Source organism: Besnoitia besnoiti (assembly GCF_002563875.1).
Source record: "Besnoitia besnoiti strain Bb-Ger1 chromosome Unknown contig00007, whole genome shotgun sequence".
NCBI classification, from domain to species: Eukaryota; Apicomplexa; class Conoidasida; order Eucoccidiorida; family Sarcocystidae; genus Besnoitia; species Besnoitia besnoiti.
Window position 1 is genome coordinate 1,249,651 of NW_021703915.1, and position 19,200 is coordinate 1,268,850.

General features: G+C 61.2%; 1 protein-coding gene across 1 annotated transcript; it reads right to left on the reverse strand.

Moving 5' to 3' along the window:
• Window positions 1-1,009: 1,009 nt before the first annotated feature.
• Window positions 1,010-18,182, reverse strand: BESB_072040 (uncharacterized protein; the record flags this gene model as incomplete). The annotated part of the gene is made up of 19 exons (XM_029365577.1): window positions 1,010-1,417; window positions 1,625-1,838; window positions 2,066-2,622; window positions 2,903-3,567; window positions 4,072-4,327; window positions 4,534-5,295; window positions 5,822-5,977; window positions 6,109-6,181; window positions 6,775-7,082; window positions 7,519-7,672; window positions 8,125-9,360; window positions 9,756-9,859; window positions 10,360-11,036; window positions 11,553-11,839; window positions 12,152-12,437; window positions 12,779-13,472; window positions 13,983-15,481; window positions 15,787-16,187; window positions 16,492-18,182. 19 exons carry the CDS (start codon window positions 18,180-18,182, stop codon window positions 1,010-1,012), a joined length of 10,428 nt encoding a protein of 3,475 aa, XP_029218061.1.
• Window positions 18,183-19,200: the final 1,018 nt, after the last annotated feature.

Here is a 19,200-nt window from a genome sequence, read left to right on the forward strand (position 1 = left end):
CTTCTGGGCAGCCGTCGGTAAAGATACGTCGTATACGCATACGTGCGATACATCCGAATACGCAGGAGAAGTCCATCAATTGCTTGCCGAAGCGTCAGGTCAGCTTACTCTTGCAATATGTAGAATATTGCGACGGGTCGTAGCAGGTTTGCGGCCGCCACCCGGGTACCAAGCAACGTGTGGAGCGTCAGTCTATCTCTCCCGGATGTCCAGAAATCCCGGGGAAAGGCCGACAAGACATGCGATAGAGCGCTTTACCTAAGGAATAAAACGTATTACCCTGGTGCTACTTCCAGGGTAAAACGGCGTGCCTGTCATGCATTACAGGGGTCAGCAAGCTCCTGACCTCCTCGTGATCTCAGGCCTTTGCGGGCCTCCGCGGACGACCGAGTCTTGCCCTGCCGCCGCTTTGCTCGGCCAGCAGAGCTGCGAGCAAAGAAGGGCTCCTTTCGACATCTCTCACGAATATATATTTACGAATCCAAGGGCAGTGTGCCACTACTTTGAACACTGGTGCAATCGCTCGTGAACCTCCAATTTTTTCAGATAACGGTAACGCAGCCACTGGAGGAAGAAGCGATACTGAAAAAGCAACCGTTGCTTGGGGAATATCTGCGTTTCAGATAAAGGAGTAGAACTTGAAGATCGCGGTAACTGTGTCTGCTTGGAAGCTGGAAGACGGAAGCGTTACTGCTCCCAAGGTAGCCATGAGTGCTGAATCTGTCGAAGAATCTCTAGGGAAATACAACGAGAGCTGGTTCTTTGCAGGCTCTCGTCTGTGACGTATATCGGTCGGCGCTCCTCACCGGCCCCGCGACCGACCCAAGCTTCGGGTTTCTCCCCCTTTTCAAAGTTTTCCGTGCCGTGAAAGTTATGTGTGACAGCTAGGGAACACGAAGCACGATCGCCGTGCGACAGCCCACCCACAGACCAAGACCGATCCTTCTCAACCAGATTCATCGCCTCAGCTTGCAGAAAACACGCGCCTTTTCTCTCGCACCTAGCGCCTTCACTGCTCTTCGCGTCGAGGTTGAGATGCCTCGAACAACGTAGCTCGGCGCATGGCCGCTTGTACCGCCGCCTGTGAGGGCGTGAGCGAGGCGGCACACGCGCGAAAGGGGACATGCGACCCCACCGCCCCTTCACTCCGCTGTAGGTCATCCGCCGAAAAAAGCTCCGCCGGCGCCGAGCTCTCCTTCCCCTGGCGGGTCAAGAGCGAGGACGCAGCGCTCGCGCCGGCATGAGGCTCTGCGCGAGACGCCAGGGCCGACGACCAGGAGGAAGCACACGCCGGAGGCGACGCGACTGAGGACGCCGCGCTCGACGCCGAAGAGGCGGAACAAGAAGACTGCGAAGCCTGCGAAGACGCGTCCGACGAGACACCCAAGAGAAGGGCGACGTCTCCTGCGGTTAATCGCTGCACACACAGGCAGTTACCAGAGACACAGACACTGTTTTGTATACCTCCCGAGAGGGCAACAGCGAAAACACAACAACAAGACTGCAGTCTATACAGGCGTGGACGTACTCTGGAGGACGAGAGAAAGCACAGAAAATTGGGAAGCAACACCCACCGAAACGATGCTGAGAGGCAAGAGCGGAAGTCGCCCACATCGTAACTCACCCGCCCGAGGCGGAGAAGCACGTTTGAAGCCGAATCTCCGTCATAGGCTCCCTCTCCTGCGCCTTCCTCGTCTCTCCCGTCCTCTCGATCATCATTCTCTGCATCGCCTTCTTCTCTCTCACATGCAGAGGCTGCGAGCCTGGCAGAGATCGAGTCCCTCGGATTGTGTCTCATCTGAACAATTCGCTCTTCGACTGAGTCCTTCACGATGAATCTGCGGCAAGTAGAGAGGAGAGCAGAAGACACCGTGCCCAATGCGAGATAGCCCGCATGCACCGTTTGCCAGGCCAAGACTACGAGAGAAACGTTTCTCAAGTCTTGAGCCACGCACAGCTCCGTCTCATTTACTGCCGTTCACTACGCCGTTTTCTTTTCTCGCGCTTCCCGCCGCGGCTGGAGGCCGCCGCTCGCGCATCCCGTCCCCCGCGGCAACGTTCTCACCGCCACACGTGCGTCTGTCTTTTCTGCGCCATTCGGTAGACGCGCCCGACGGCCTGTTCCTCCTCAGCCAAGTTTAGCGGCACCTCGAGGAAGATCACGTGGTTCGCCTCGGTGAGCGTCAGGCCTCTGCCGGCGCGTAGGAGGCTGCACAGGAGCACGCGCGCGTCGGGATCGTGGCGGAAGCAGCGCAGTTTCGCCAGCTGCGGCTTGCTGTGCCCGCCGAGGTACTTGAGAGTCGCGACACCCGTGCGCCGCAGCGCCTCCTGCAGCAAGTCGAGCGCCGCAGGCCACTCGGAGAAAATCAGAATCTTCGAGGGCGCGGAGGCTGCACACGCCGAAGGTTCAGGAGACAACGAGGAAGGACGAGCCGACGCGCTGGAGCCCGGAAACCGCTCCGGGGAGAGAGAGCGCGAGGGCGCGGACGCCGGAGGACCCGCCGGCGTAGACGGCGACGGAGACTCGTGAAGAATCTCGAGAACTTTCTCGATGATGGCGGCCAGCTTGGCGGAGTACCTCCCTCGAAGCCGCGCGCTCAGGGAGGAAGGAGGGGCGCGACTCTGACACAGAGAAACGCCCACCGACCACCACGCACACCCGCCTGTCAGGAGACGAGGTCAGCGAGAAGAAGGGCAGAAGGAGGGAGGAAGTGGGAATCAGCGACGAAAAGGAACCGCCACACTGAAGCACCCCAAGCCAACAGGAAAGAAGCTAATCACAGGGGCTTGGAGGATACAGGAACCGGAAGACGCCGGACGGTGGGCGAGCTGCAGGCGGCCTGCGGCACAGCGCCACCGGAAAAGACACGAGCACTGTGCGATTGATTGACTCGCTGCTTACTCGGGTTAGTCCGTCCTCTGCTTCTCGATCTCGCTTCGCCTTTCCTTCTTCTTCCTCTCTCTCGCCTCCTCTCGTCGCCGCGAGCTCGCTCGTGGGCTGTTCGTGTCGCGTCTTGTGCGTCGCCTCGGAAAGCCAGCCAACCTCTCGCTCCTCTGCACGCTGAGACGGTTTTCCCGTGCAGATCTCGCCTTGCCTGCTTCGAAGGGCCTCGCGGCCTCCTGTTTCGCCTTCACGTCCTCTGCTCAAGTCTCCATCAGGAACACGCTGCACGTCTCCGTTTCGGCCGCGGCCTTCGTCCAGCGCCGCGCCGCCACTCTGCAAGGGGGGGGTGAGTGGGGTGAGTGGAGCGCGGGAGGGAGAGAATGACGAAGACTCAGGCGACACCGGGCGCTCTCTTCTGCCTTTTGTCGGCGTCGACTCTGAGCCAGCATAGGGGGAGGACGAGTCCGCCGAAGAAGCCAGGAAGGAGGGGCGACAAGAGATGAAGGCAACTTGCGAGAGAGAGAAGGGACGGCGACACACGGGACACCGTCGGAGTTTGATATTCGAAGCTGTCGAGGAAGCTGAAAACGAGAAAGACGAGCTCCGAGAGAGGCCTCCAGAAAGTAGGGACCTGTTCAGCAGCGGACTCGAACTCGGCGGCACCCCAGCGGCCTTCCCCTGGCCTGAAAACGGCACACCATCCAAACGCGCAACCTGCAGACAAGTGTATGCACGTATACAAACAATACGTGTACGTTTACAGAAAAAAAGGAACACATTCGAATAACAGGCATAAGCAGTGATCTATGGAAAGCGTGGACATCGAGACGGATCTGTCGACGCGGGTAGCACGCTACAGGCCGACACGGCGGAATAAAAGGGGGCGGAAAAAAAGTCGCTTGGCATGCAGCTACACGCTCCGAAGGCGGAAAAACGGCGACAAATGTGCTGGAGCGGAGGCGCCTCCAGCTGACCCCCACGCCCCCCAGGGTAAAGACGCGAAGCAAAGCTGACTCCTTACAGTAACACACCTCTTTAGCCTGAATAGACAGCGAGCCCAATACAGAAGAGTGACAGGCTCGCTCCAGGTCATCTACGCAGGTATTTTCCCCCGTGTACGCGGTCCCCTGTGAGCTTCGCATGCAGAGATAGCGTTGCAACTGAAAACAGCAACTTGCCTTACTTACCGAGTCTCTCCGGTTTGAGCGCGCGGCTGCATTCTACGCAGATTTGGTGCGCGCAAGGGAGGACGGCCCTGAAAGTCCGCTCCTCCAGCTCGACGAGACAGACGGGACAAAGGGCAGCCGAGGCCCTCTCACTCGCGCCTTTCTCTTCCCGTTCCGCCTTCTCGTCTTGGGCCTCCTCGATACTCGCTGGCTTGCCGCCCGCATGTTTCTGCTCTGCGGGACCTTCGTCGCTCGAAGACCGCTGCGGTCGCGCCGCCTCAGATTCTCTCCTTGGTTTCTTTCTTGCTGCCTCACAGTGTCCGTCGCCCGAGACGTCCTTTGTTTCGCCGCATTCTCCCGTCGTCTCCTCCCACTGCCTCAAGTCTGCCGCCTCACACCTCGCCTCGTCTCTCTGTCTCTTGCCTTCTTCGGGTGCGGCTGACGGCTTGCCCCGCATGCCCTCCTCTGCGCCGTCTCGGCTACCCGGGAAGAGCTTCCGTTTGACTTCGGGGAGATCCGAGCGGCTTCCCGCGGCATCTGCTTCTGCTGGTTGCTCAAGCCTTTCGCGCCTTCCGTCTTGTGCCTCACGTCTCTCTTGGGTGACTTCAGAGTCTGCTTGCCGCGGCGCCGTCTCCTGCTCCCCCCCGTCTCGCTTTTCGTTCGGCGCCTCGGCTCTGGTTCGCCGGCGCGCCTCTCGCCTCCGTCCCTGCCGCCAGTGTCCTCTGCGTCGCCGCTGGCCTCTGCGGCCGCTGTCTCCTTCGCGACGCGTCCGACAAGTTCGACGTGCGGCGCTGCCTCCAGCAGCCCCTCCGCGCGAGCATCTCTGTGCCGCGGGCTGTCTTCGCGCGCGCTCTGCGCCTGCGGGCGCTCCTCTGCGCGCGGCAGGCGCAACTTTTCTTCCTCTTCGTCGCGGAGATGACTCAGAAATCGGTGCTGGCGATGCGCTTTCTCCAGGTCGCCCGCGGTGAGGCCGAGCTCGACGAGAAGCGAGTGACGCATCGGCTCGACTTCGCCGCTGCTCACAGCGAAGGGGTCGCCGACCGACCCGGGCGCCGCAAAGGGCGACGGCGCGGCCGCCGGACGCTTCGAGCGCGCCGCGGCCTGTGTCAGCCGGCGATACGCGACCTCAGCCAGTTCTTCCTCGCGACTCTTCAAGCGGAAGCGAGAGATGCTAATGTGCAACTCGTCCAACGCAGACAGCACCTGACGGCTGGCAAAGAAATATGCGTCGGCCGCGACGGATTCCTGAGGGAGCAGAGACAGACACCACAGACAGGATACGTCGAGACTGGAAGAAGACAGCAGCACGGGCGACAGGGACTTCTCATCCATGACGCCAAGAGCCGCGGCATCAGCAGAGAAAACCACAAACTCAACGCGTTCACGGAGGCGAGGAGACAAGCGGCACACGCCCCACAAGCCTCGCGCAACGCGGGCGTCCTTGAGGTGTCCGCCTCCACAAATGGAGGCGACACCGGGAGGCCGAGGCGGAGGAGGAGAGAAAGACTTCGAATATTGCCTCAGGACATATCAAGCGGATGTCCTACACCGATTCTACAGGAAAAGGCGGCGAGAGCTCGGAGGGGCGTCAACCCGAGTTAAGCAGGAGCGCCTAGGTTCTTCGTTGCAGAGAAGATACGTATACGTACAAGACGGCAGCGCGCTTGACTGCAACGACGCCTCCACGCTCCAAACACACCACATTCAGCGAAAGCATTAAGACTGCCTGCCGCGCTCTACGCGAAACCTATCTCAGAACGCCGACCCTCACCTTTTTGATCGCCTCGAGTTCCTTCACATGCTCATCAGCCGCACGCAAGAGGTACTGGTATCCTCGGTCGCGCTCGCTGAGGGCGCGCCGAAGTACCGCGCGCAGCACCCGGACGACTTTCAGCAGTTCGCTCTCTCCGAAGTGATGGTAGCCTCCCTGAAGCGAACACAAAACCGCGAAAAAGAAGTCCTGCCTACAGAGAGGCAAAGGAAGACAGACATCCGAGCAGTGCGTCGACCAGGTGTATCGAGACCCACGAGCTGAAAGTCTTCCCTCGCGTTTCCTACCTCATCTAGGCCTTTCTCGTCTCCGATGCCGCCCACGTCTTTCTCCACTCTGCTATAGAGGAAAAACTGCAGCCTGCGGGAATGCCACAACGACAACCGAGCGCCAACAACAGGGTCCTCCTCTCCCCGTGTCTGGACTTGCAACACCGCCGCGTGGGTGACGAGTTCGAATCTCGTTATTTGCTTTTTAAGTTTAGATTTTATAGATATTTTATTGATTAAAACCATATTATAATGTTGAAAAACGCGGATTCAGCGGCTGCGATCGACGAGCGGCAGCCATTCTTTTTCCTCGCGCACTGGATGCGTCGTTGTTTTCAGTTGCGCGCAGGCTTTCGCGCGAAGTTTGACGCAGGAACCTGTGTCTTCTTTTCCGCTTTAGTGTGAACCCCCGCGGCGACGCGCCTGCCTGTTCCTACCTACCGTACATCTCTCCACGGGTGTGTATCTGCGAAACCACGGCCAGTGCCGGGTCTCCCATACAAAGCCAGTAGCAGGACTCTAAAGATGCTTGCAACGCGTCGGTCCCCTCAGCACCCGACTCGCTGTTTCCTCGATCTCGCTACAGATGCGCTTATACTCATGTGCTTATCCGGGCGCAGATGCGTCAGTACTTGGAGTTTCCTCGGTCGGCCTTCGCTCGTGCCACTAATTTTGCAAACTTACGAGTCGATTTTCGGAATAAGTTGGCAGTGCCGACACCTCCCTTTCTCTGCTTCTTTCCCTCTACCCCCGTCCTTCTTGCCCCGTGTCTTCGGCTCTCCAGCGAGGCACGCAGCGGCACGCTCGCACGCGTCTCCGCGCACTCGCTGCGCCTCCAACGCGCCGGTGACGCCTCCGCCAGGCCCAGACGCGCGGCGCACCCCGGGAGAGAGAAACTGGGAGCGCGACAGTTCGTTGCAGTTGGTGCACGTGGAAAACGCGGCGAGGAGCTCGTCCGAGGGCTGGCCGCCGTGGTCCACAGCCGTCACTGCCTGGAAAATAAAATCATTTTTTTATAAACGCAGACTCTGCATGGCGTCGACGGGAGAAGTCTGCTCGAAGGGCTGCCTGCGAGCGGCCCCCCGAAAGCAGAGGCATGGACGGACGTCACGTGAGAAGACAGAAACGTGGATACGAGGAAATGCAAGACAAGAGTGTACTGGGGCGAAGGGGAGACCAACGAAGGGAAAACACAAACAGTAAAGAAGGCGCAGCAGCGGAGAGGCGAAGAGGCGGCAGGTTGCAACTGATATACCGCGGCGCCGCGGAAAAACGAGATGGAGAGGCTCTCGTTCCTGAAACGCTTTGTTCTCGCCGATGCTGCCTACGTCTCACTGCTCCAGTTCCTTCTTTTTCCCCTTACGTCCGCCGGACACCTTTCGCCTGCGGCTCCACATTCTCGTCTTCCCCAGCCGCGCCTGGACTCACCTTAATGAGATCTTCTCGCGCGTCGTACAACTGATGCAGCTGAAACTGCAACGCCGCAACGAGACCCGTGCAAGTGCAGAACGGTGGAAAGCGAAGTGCTCCCGCAGATCGGCCGAAGCCGCCACCTCGGAAATCTGTCAAGGCGTCACTCACCCTGAAAAAAAAAACTCACGGCACACACAGCGTGAACGAAGATGTCCGAAGCTAGTTACATACACGTGAATTCGCGCACAGACACGAATTCGTATTGACGCGCAGAGATCGGTAATTCCCGCCAGCGGATGGCGCGATGTGGCTGAATATATTCGGATAGCTTCTGTCGACCTGAGTGCCGAGATGTGCATACAAAATCAACCATCTACTCAGCCAGTGGGGCCCCCTTTTCTAACTCTCTCAGTCGTTCAATGTGTTTATGCCAACCTACGTCTATATATATATATATATATATATATATATATATATATATATATATATATATATATATGGATGCGCCGTTTGCTCCCCCTTCGCACGGAGGCAAGCACAAGTGCGGCCGCGAGAAGGCAACATGACGAGAGGGGTCGGAAGAGACAACGAGGGCATGTAGACGCCAGGACAGTCCCTTACCTGTTCACGATTTCGTTGCCTAGCTCGTCTCCGAGGCTCATACACACAGCATACCACTGCGCAGCGGCATTTTCCTTCCATCTCGTCTCGGGGTTACCCTGCCTATCCGTGCGCCGCCCCGGGGGATTCTCTGCACCCCTTCCAGCGCTTCTGGCGTCCGGCTCTCCCCTCGTGGCCTCTCCGTCACCGGCTGTCGCTCCGCCCGCTCCGCTGCTTCGCTGGCGGTTCGGGCCGTAGCAGAGGTCTGTCGCGGCGTCGCCTTCAGCCTCGCTGCCGAGCCTCTTTGCCTCAGCCGCGTCGTCCGCGTCCCTTCCAGACATGAGGCAGAGCCTGCGTTGCTGGTGGCCGCCGACGGCGCGTTTTCTTTTAAAAAAGGTGTCGCGAGCTCTGTCGAGGTCGCCAGTGAACTTGCGCGTGTACCTGCTGCTCAGCGTCTCATACAGCGCGCGCGAGCGCGAGAGCTCCTCCTCGACTGCCGACACGTAGCGCACTCGCTCCTCTGCAAGCCGCTCAGACGCCGAAAGACAAGCGTTGCCGTCCTCCGCACCTCCCGCAGGCGAAAGGCAGGCTTCAGCCGCCGCAGACCCGCGCCGCGAGTGCACGGCTTCGGGAAGCGTCGGAGAAGGAGAATCTGGAGGACTCCGCGCGGGCGACAGACACCTCGCGCCTGGCTGAGGCGACCACGACACCTGCGGTAACGAGGCCTGCGACCGGCTCCCTGCCTCGGGGCGTCCGTGGGAAGACGAAGCAGCGGACGCAGCGAGCGGGGACGACGCCCTACTGGCGTCTTGGGTGCTTCGCTCGAGACAGGGCCGAATGAGCCGGAGGTGGCGCTCGAGGACGTCTGACAAGTTGAACGCGGCGTGGATCTGCTGGAGACTGTCGACGTGGTAGTAGCCTGCCAACTGGCTGCTGAGCTTCTCGACGCCCCAGACGCCAAAGCCTTGTTCCTCCTCGGCCGCCAAGTCCGGAAAGAGCCGCCGAAAGCAGGCGAGCGATGCACTCTCCCGGGAACCCAGCGAACACGAGGAAGGCGAATCAGAAGGAGAGGACTGGCGAGAAGAAAGAGAGGATGGGCGAGAAGCCAGCTCCGCGGCGGACGGGCAAGGCGCGGCGGACAAGCAAGGCGCGGCGGTGGGAGCGGACGAACAGGCAGATGACGTGGACAGCCCGGGCGACTTCGCGGTAGGAGCGCCTTCGGCGACTGAAGCCATGCGCGCGAGCGTCAGCACGTGCCTTGAAAACAAGCGACAGCAGAGTAAAAGAAAGCAAACCCGACACATCTCCACAGCGAGAAAGAAGACGGGAGGAGGCAAATGTAGCTGCGGACAAGCGCCTCTCGGCCCAGTCATGTTCGGTTGGAAGTTGAACTCTCATTAAATCCGACACCGCACCTTCGCGAGCATCTGCGAAACTACGCAGCGCCATACGCTAGAGTTCTCCCCCCGCCCTTCCCGCACGTGACAGAGAGAGAAAAAACGCAGAAACCGCCGCAAAAACCAGACAAACAAGAGGACCGGCATGGAGAGCGGACACCACAGGAAAGGAAACGAGGATAACGCGCCAGAGATTGAGTTTAGGGCCGGAAGCTAAAAAAAAAAACGCCGCAGGAGAAGAAAACCTGTCGTTACCTGTAGTGGTGCAGAGCTTCCTGGGGGCGGTCTCGAATCAAAGCCAAGCCCGCGAGGCCGTTCGTGGCTGCGCAGTGCCTCCGCAGATGCTCTTCGGCCTGCAGCTGAGAAGAGCGAAGCAAACCGCGCTCGAAGAACACTCTTCGCCCGATGCGTTCAGGAAAAGCATGCCGGCAGCCGCGGAACTCGAGAACGAGACAGCCGCCTACATCGAGGCCGACGCAGGGCAGCAGCGCCTGCAGTCAGCAACGCGAGGGCATCTCCTGAGAACTCAAAAGGCGTTTTTTGTAGTTGTAGAACCGAAGCCCTAACCGGAAACGCCGATGAATGGAAAATAAAACCTTTGCCGGTGCCTGTCTTTGAGCCAGCGGCGTCGCACGTGAGTCCGTGATGGACTCGACACTCGCACCTCTGGGTTCGAGCAAAGAATGCAGCACGGAAGGCTTAACTGCGAGCCGAGAGAGAGACGAAACGCCGAAGGCAGACCTAGGCATGCCTATTTACCAGCGCTAGTGGAAGTGGAGGGGAGGGCGGGGGCATAGTAAACTTGAATCCTAGGCCTTCGCGTGGCGAGCCCTGCATGCGCCACAGAGCGGAACTGTACCTTTGCCTCGTGCAAGAGCTTCGCCAAGACATCGTTCATGGACATAAACTCGGTAGCGAGCTCGCCCTCTTGCGTGTGCGCCAGGAGACCCTCGTCGCCGCCCTCGCCTCTTATGCCTCTGCTTCCTTCTCGGCCTTCAGCTGCGCCTCGCAGCGCAGCTGCGTCGCTGTCGCCTCGCGCGCGACTTCTTGCCGCCGAGAACCTCGCTCTTCGTCTTCTGACGACCCGCCCAGCGCCCTCTCGCCGGTCCGCAGCCGGTCCGGAGACGCCCATCCAACTCACGCCCTCGTCGCGGCCTCGCTGTCTCTGTTTCTTCAAGCCGAGCTGCCCTAGCTGAGGATGCTGACACGCGTGGCGCAGCGTCAGCAAGAGGGCATCCAGCTGCACGGTCACAGGGGTGCCTCGCTTTCCCGGGAGATCCTCTCCTCGCTCGGCGCCTTGCGTCGGTCCCACGCCGCCTCGCCCGTCTCCACTGCATGCGTCGTCGTCGAGCATCTTCACTTCCTCAGCGGATCCTGGAGACGATCCGCCCGATGACGCAAGAGCGGACAGCAGACACGACGACTTCTGGCGCACAGCTTGCTGCTGGCGCTGGTAGAAGAAACGCTCAACTGGACCGAAATGGACGATGACGTCATGGTAAATCGGCGCAGGGACGCCCAGCTCCACCATCACGTCTGAACACGCAGCGACACGCAAGCAGCAGCAGTGAAGTCAGTTTTTCTAAAACGAATATGCGCCGGTGGACATGCCAAGGCCTCGGCTCCCCTGATCCATGTTTACAAACATAATACACCCATAAACTAGGCGAGGTGGATGGATGCACGCACCCGCACGCGACTCATGAAATAAATACACACAGATGCATCCGGCATCCAGATCACCGTCTACAAAAGTGATAAAGAGCGCGGCGTAAGGGAACCGTGACGACGGGAGTCGGTGCTGCAGCTACGCGTGGAGAAAGCTAATGTTCTCTGCGGAGCTCTCTCACCTGCCAGGCGACGCGCGCGCCTGTATTGTAGTCGCGAGTTTCTATTAAGCCTCAGCTGTACAGGCCTCACGTATGCAACTCTGCTACGCACAGATCGACGTGCTTATACAGCGACGCGCAAGCGGGTGAATAACGCCGCCGGGCTGGAAGTCCGGGACCTGCACGAACTTTCTCGGATCTCTAGCTTGTCTTTTCAAGTTACCTTTCATATTCGTCCGCCAAAACAGAGGGAACAGCAAGTCGATGAGACTGTAGAGGAGCGAAGACGAGCGCCCCCAGGCGCGCTCCGGGGGCAACCACGCGGGCGCTGACCGCCGCGACCAGCTCAAGGCCTGTCTCCTCGCCAGCGCGCGAGAGGAAGACGCGAGAGCCGCCGCCGAAGCAGCGCTGACAGAAGGACGCGGGGGGGAGACGGACAGGGCCCGAGCCGCGCACGGATTCATGATGAGGGAGGACGGCAGACCGACGGCGAGGGGCTGGAAGACTTGTCTGCAGACGCAAGAGGAAGCGGATCAACGTAAAACTTGTTCAGCGTTCGCTGCGTTCTCTGCCTGCTTCTTTCGACAGCGTCGCTTCATCTCGCTCCCTGCAGCAGCACCAGGGAGGCGCTGTGTCAATGCACGTGCGCAGCCATGTTTCATCTCCTGTTGCTCGCGTATGGCAAGGAGATGTGGAGTTTTTTGCAAACACCTCGTTCCCCCCTGCTGCATACTGGCTGCCGGAATCTCCGTCTGTCAAGCTCCCACCCGCTCTCTACTCTCCGGATGTCTTTTTTTATTGCGCGCCGGTTCGCTTCCTCACTGCAGCACGCCTTGGTCGCGAATCCAATGCACGGGGGCCTCCAACTGCAGAGTGCTCAAGAGGCCCGCGAGCTCCTTCGGCAAATGCGAGTTCCGCGCCGCGCTTTTCTCGCCAGCGCCTCCCGGCTTTCGCCGAGAAGCCGAGGAGGCCGCCTTCTCCGCAAGGAAATTCTGACAAAATCCTCCACTGCTGCACGCGCTCGTGGCGTGAAGCAGAGGCGTTCCCGACACGCACCAGCGAAAAGTCGCGCTGAGCGCGCGCGCCATCTGGGCAGCGACTGTGTAGCCTGCAGAGAGAAGCAGAGAAAACACGCGGAACGTCGCGAGGACTGGAGACAACAGGCACTCAGCAGAGTGAATACATATGCAATCGCTCACAACGGAGTCTCCTGCGCGGGATGGATTGCGGAGAACAGGACAGAAATGAAGTCACACCGCGACGCGCAGGCGGACTCGCCAGCCGGCAGCTGCTCAGCGCGAGGCCACCAGATTCCTCTTTGCCCCTCGAGAGGAGTTTCCTCTCTGGGCTGCAGGACGTGAAGGGTGAGCCGTCAAGACTGTGCCGCAGGCGAGCGCCTGATCCAGCACACGCATGGAGACGCAGAGCCTCCCTCTCTCCGCTCCTTACCGCCGACCATCTGAGCCTCGTCGATGAGCAGCCTCCACCAGTGGACTCGCAGGAGGGGGGAGGCGAGGACGCGGTAACGCTTTTTCCGCCGCAGGCCGAGCCCCGCATGCAAAGGCGGCGCCTTGGCGTGCGGCGGCGCCCTGCGCGCGCGGCCGTCCGCTTCAGCCTCCGCGGGCTCGAGACCAGCCGCAGGAGACGCCACGGAGGGCGAGGGACCGCGAGGCGTCGGCAGAGACAGTGAAGCGTCGGGCGCGCCCGACGACGCGACGCCTCCATACTGGCGGCTGCGACAATGGAGAGGCGAGAACCAGAGCTCCTCTCTCAGCGTGTCGTAGGACACCAAAAGAATGTCGACGCCGTCCATCTGCTGCGGCCGCACGAGGACCGTCTCCTCTGTCTCCTCCGCGAAAAGCAAGGGACAGTCGCGACTCGGCGCCCCAGAGGACGCGCACACAGGCGCCGGAAGACACGCATCGAGGGAAGTCGAGCAAAGCTGGGAAGCGGGCACTCCAACAGAGGAAGGCAACGAGGAGGAAGAAGAAGGCGAAGACGAAAACGAAGCAGGCACCGACGACTCACGACGCGCCGGAGAGACAGGGGCAGAGAGGGAAGAAGGCAGCAGAGACGACAGACGCTCGAGAGGCCTCGAATCCAGCAGCTGCGAGGCAAAGCGTCTCCGAGCCACATCTACGAGCTGAAGGAAAAGAAAAGAAGACACCGAAGCGGAAAGAGGTGGCGCGCCCACAGAGCTTCAGCGAGACGAAGACTCACGCTTGCCTACCCGATAGCCCGTGTCGTCTCTGCATTGATGCCCCGCGCTCTCCCTGAGTCTGGCGCCCCATCTCTCCTTTAAGTGCATACGTGGCTCGTCGCTGGCGGCTCCACGCAAATAAATAGGATGCGCGGCTTGAGCCCGACGCACCAAAAAAGTACGCTCGACCCGAGTATACGAATCCTCACTTCCTCCCTCTCTCTGTGCTGCTCCACACTATCAGAGACCTCCCGCACGCTCAACATAAACTCAAACAGGCCTCGAAATCGAAATCTCTGTCCGGCAGCACGCGATGCCGGTAGGGGGTCACCGTGAAGCTGAGGCTTCGCACACGCGACGCTGCGTGTGTGCTTCGAAGGAAAGTGACATCGACGCTGTTGAGACGCACATAAATGCATTCTGAGACGACACATCGAGCCTCTGCAGAGTTACCTGCTTTTTCAGCGCCTCTCTGACGTTCTTGACACCCATGTAGATCGCCGTTCGCCGCACAGCCCCCCGTCTGGTATGCTTGCGAATTTCTTCTCTCCACTGCTGCAGAATCGCGGCGGGGCAAAGCACGATCGTCCCCTTTACTTCCCGCAAAGTGTCCGCTGCGGAGGCGCCGCGCGCAGCAGGCAACGCTGGCGGCAGGCCGCGGCCGAAGCTGGCTTCGGGCGAGAGGAGAGGCTCGGATTCGCAGTACAAACAGGTGAAGTCCTCAGAGAGAAGCCGCTTTTCGCGGGTGATGCCCATGCAGAAGAGATGGAAAAACCGCCCGCAAACCGTGCACTGCGTCGCAGGAAGCAGGAGCTCGCGCACTTCCTCTCTCCGCCTCGTCTTCCTCGCCGACGTCCTGAAGCTGTCTTCAGGCCGTAGCGTGCCCCCAGGCTCTTCTGCAGCCCCTTCTGCCGCACGCTTCTCCTGGACTGCGCCCGCATGATTCGCACGTCTTTCCGCGCCCCCGCCCTGCGAAAAACCCTTCTCCTCCTCTCCCTGACCTTCGTTCTCCTGTTCCAGCGCCTCTGGCGCCTGCGGCCTCTCCGGGTCTGCAGCTCGCCTCGACCGCTTCCTCCTCTGCGCGTCGCCGGCATCCTCTGCTGTCGCCGCGCCGCTGTGCAGCGCCCTCGCTCGCTTCCCGGCGCCTGCCCGCGTGCTCCTCTCCCTCCGCGCCGCCTCCAGCGAGACCAGCACAGGGCGGATTTCCCTCTCCCCTCGGGTCGCGCACTCGCGCGCATTCTCACCTCCGTCATCCACGTTGCCCCGCGTGGAGACGCCTGCCTGCGCCTTGGGAGCGCCCACGCGGGCGCGGATGCGGAGACCCTCGAAACCGCACGGACAGTCAAACACCGCCGCGGCGGGAAGCTCGTCTTCAGAGGCGAAAATGGAGGCAGAAACCGTCGAGGAACCAGCGGAAGACGACGCCAAGGGGGCGGATGCAGGAAGGGCCCAGTCAGCGGAGGACGCAAGGCGAGGAGAGGGAGACGAAGAAGGATGAGGATGGAGAAGCATCAGCGCAATCGCTTCCACTGTCTTGCCTAAGCCCATCTGGTCGCAGAGCATGCCACCGGGCGCATCAAAGTGCAAAATCTCCTCGCCTTTGGCGTCGGCTCCTCCTCCTGTAGCTACGTCGTGGCTGCCCTCGCCCTCCGGGCGCTTGCGGTCCTGCCCTTCTTCTTCGGTTTCGGCGGGCGTTTCCTTCGCGTCCGTCTGGCGCGAACTGCGCCTCTCAAGAGCGTCCAGAAACTTGTACCTGCCCGAAATCGAGTCGAATGCGAGAACACGACCCGAAGGCAGGGGCACGTAGACCCACACGAGGTTCACAGTCTGGGCAGGCAGGACGAGATGCGCGCAACTCCACTCGCGAAGCTTCTGCAGTTCTGCGAAGAACGTCGCCGCCCAGCCCGGCACCGCCGCCACACTTGCCCCTGCTCCCGCAACCGGAGACACACCTGACGTGAGAGCCGGAGCCGAAGAGCAGGACGGAGACGCGGGGAGTGACCGCGTGCCATCGGGGGCACTGAAGGCACAAGAAGCGCCGCGCGCATCTCCCCAGCGAGCCGAGGGAGCAGAAGCCGCGCATCGCCGCCACTCGCGGGTGAGGGCGAAAAAGACCGCCCGCTGCTGGTAGGGCCGCAGACTGCACTTTAGCCCGGGGGAGACAGAGACAGGGGCAGCTCGCCGAAGGGATTAGCCAGCGACGAGCAGACACTTGGAGACACCAGAGAGGAAGAGGCGCCAGAAGACGAGCACGCACCCGCCGAAGACGCCGGCGTCGCAGAGGGCGAGTTCGAGCGTGGAACGGAGAGTGGATAAGGCGGTTGCCTTGTTTGCTTCGCAAAAAGCCTCCAAGCGCGGCCGAGGCAGTCGTAGAGGAACTGCGGCTCGATGAAGAGAATATTTTCGTCGGCGCCCTCGGAGCGACCCGCAGACGCGACCGCGGCGGCGAAGTCTCCTCCCTCCCGCCGCGCGAGCGATTCTTCGCTCTCTTTTTCCGCGCAGTCGCCCGCAGGACAGGAAGCGAGCTCAGCGACGCGTGCGGCCTCTTCTCCAGCAAACGCTCGCCACGGCACAGCGGACACAGGAGACTGCGACGGGGAATAGTTTTTCTGAGGCCGCGCAGAGACGCCCGCGGAATACAGACTTAGGGAATCGAACCTGCGAGAGAACGCAAAACAGAGGGCAAACACAAAGAATGGATGCGCTAGGAAACCCGAAACGCGCAGTGGAGGCTGCAGCCGGAAACAAAGCAAGGCATGACAGCCGTGAGCGGATCCCGACGCACAGAAGCACGAGATACAATAACCAGTCGCTGCATACACCAATCTGGCACGGCGGACAGATAATGCAGAAAAGCGAGACTTTGCAGGAGAGTCTACATGCGACCGACATATCCACCCTCGCGGCCATGTCGTCTTTCGCTCCGAGTGAGCCACTTCGTGTCTCTTCTTGGCGAACGAACCAGCTGAAGAAGAGCCGCAGCGAGTCTCCCGCGAGCACAGCCTCCGGTTGGCGCGCCGGCGAGGGGAGGACGACGCAGATTTCGATTTCGCACAGAGTTTCATCTTCTCTGTGGTCGTCCTGAGAGTCCCCTTCCCTTCCTCCTCTCTCCTCTTCGCCTTCGCCCCCCTTTTCCCTCTCTCGCTCTGCTGCCTCGCTTTCTTGCGCGTCGCGTCGCCGGTCACTGGCGGCGGAGGGAGAAGGAGAGCGAACATCCTGCGACAGCGCCGCGAAGGAAGCCGAACCAGACGACACGCGCGAAAACCGGGGAGAAGCGGCGACTGACAGAACGCGCGCAGAGAGAAGAAGAGAAGGCGAGACGCAGAGACTCGGAGGTTGAACGAGGCGGAAGAAGACGGGAAGGAGAGCCGCCGGCAGCGGCGGCGAGAGTTGCGAAAAGTCGACGCAGGAGTGGTATCCAAGGCACGCGGGAGAGGAGAAAGGTGCCGAAGGCGAGGCTGCGGAGCCCCCCGCCTCACTCGAACCCCGGATCGCGGGCAGACCGGGCTTGGCAGCGTACAAAGCAACGCATGCGCAGCCTTCCTGAGCCTCAGCGCCTTGGACGCGGCTGAGCAAGACGCCTAAGGGCTCCTGCATGCAGGCCTCTGTCACCGCCCCGTTCGCTTCGCGAAGCTGCTTTCCCGCGGCTTTTCCATCATCTTCGTCACTTCTTCTTGTGGGTACGGCGGTGCTCGGAGCTTCGCTGCTGCTGCTGCATGCTTCCTCGCCTTCGCGTCCGCCGTCGTCGCCGCGGCCTTCCTGCGCGCGCTCGGGCTCGCTCCGCGGCGCGCCCCCCTCTTTCTCCGCATCGCGCAGACGCTCCAAACGAAGCGCGACCCCGGAGATTCGCCACGAAAAAAGAAGCTCTCCGCGAGCTGCGTGTGGAGCTTCACCATCCTCCTCTTCGGCCTCGCGCGCGGGCGACGCGCACCGAGACGCCGCCGACGAGACCGACAAAGGGCTCGCGGCGGAAGGCGCAGCCAGCGCCTCTGGAGAAGACAAGGGCAGACGAGAGGAGGAGGAAGAGGGCGCAGAAGCAGAAGGCGAGGAGGTAGGAGATGAATGCAACGCCGACGTGGCGAGGACGCCGCGGGCCCCTGCGGCTTCACGGGCGGCCTCCACACATCTGTGGGAGAGCCGCGCGGTCGCGAGGAGGGCGTCGGGGGACGACAGCCGCCCTTCCGCATCGTTTCGTTCATCTTCACAGCGTCTGCGTTCGTTCTTAGGCCCCAGAGAGCGTCTCCCGTTTCCGCGCCTCTTGCCTTCGCTCTTCGCTGCCAGCGCGTCGCTGCCGCCGAAGCTGGTGTCTTGACTCTCCTCGCCCGGGGACTCATCGCTCCCCGCCGGCGCATCTTCTGGCTCTTCGTCTAGCCCCCCCCGGCCGTCCGCGCACCTCTCTCTCTCTTCGCCCTCTCTCGATTCTTCATTTTCTTCGCCTCCCCGGTCTCGCCTCTGCTCAGTGGGTGCCTCTTCGAGGCCTCTTCTCCCCAGTGCGGCGCCCCGCCACGCTGCCTCAGTCCGCGCCGCGAGTGGAGGAACCCACGCCGACAGAGAGGTGGAGGCGGGCAGCGCAGATACAGAGGGCACAGAAGATGCGAGAGATCCCGACGGAAGAGAGGAGAAAGACTGCGCCGCCGTCTTCGTGCGCGGCATCCTCTCGAGAGACGGCGCCAAAGCAGAGGAGACGAACGGCAAGCCGAGGCGGCCTGCCTGCCGAAGCTTGGGAATCTTCCGCCGAACACCGCACCCATACAGTCGAGTGCGTGCCTTGCTCTCGCCGCAGGAACGCGGGCGGGGCGGGATTGAGTGCCCTGCGCAGTCGGTTTCTCCTGATTTTCGACGCTCACCGAGAGCCGCGCAGAGTCTCCCTCCTGCGTCGTGTCCGCCAAACTTTGTCTTCTCCCTCTGCGACGCGTCTCCTCGGTGCACTCGCAGGGAGCCAGGAGGCGAAGAAGAACTTCTCACAACAATGGTGGCATGGCGCGGAGTCGGGCGCGATTCTCCCCGCTCGCGCCCGTCACACGGCCACGCGCGCAGCCAAAGGGGAGGAGTGGGCGGCGAGGTAAATGAGAGCTTTCGCCGCGGCTGCGCGAGCGTCGCCGCGCGTCAGGCGGGGCTGATGCCCGGAAGGAGATGCCAGTGGAACAATGAAGAGAGAAGGGTAGAAAAAAAGCCGGCGAGACCGGCGGAACCTGAAGGAGGCCGCGGCCCAGTGGAGCGGGGCTCAGAGCGACGCACGCGCGGAGACATAGACCGTTAAGGTGCGAGGCACTCGCGTTGCTGCGGAGAACGTCGGGGGAGTGAGTTTCTGCGTTACAATCGACGAGAGCCGAGATGAAGAGAAACGACGAGTGAAGCCTGCGCCGAGCCGGCGCGCGCGAGTCGTCTTTTGCGCATCATTTGCCGACCCTGTCGCGTCAGCTCGTCGAGGCAACTGCCCAGAAAAAGAAAACGCCAGAGGAGAAGCTTTTCCACCGGCGCTGTCGTGAACAACGCACGGAATCGATGGCGCGTGGACGAGAGGGCGCGGGAGAACCAGCCAGGACGTTTACATGCGCATGCTGTCCGCAGATTGCGGCTTTCACCCGTTTTTCTGAATTTATTCTCGCTTCCATAAGATTCCCTCTCGAAGCGGCGGGCGACCGCCTGCGTTACCCTTCGAAAAAAGGGA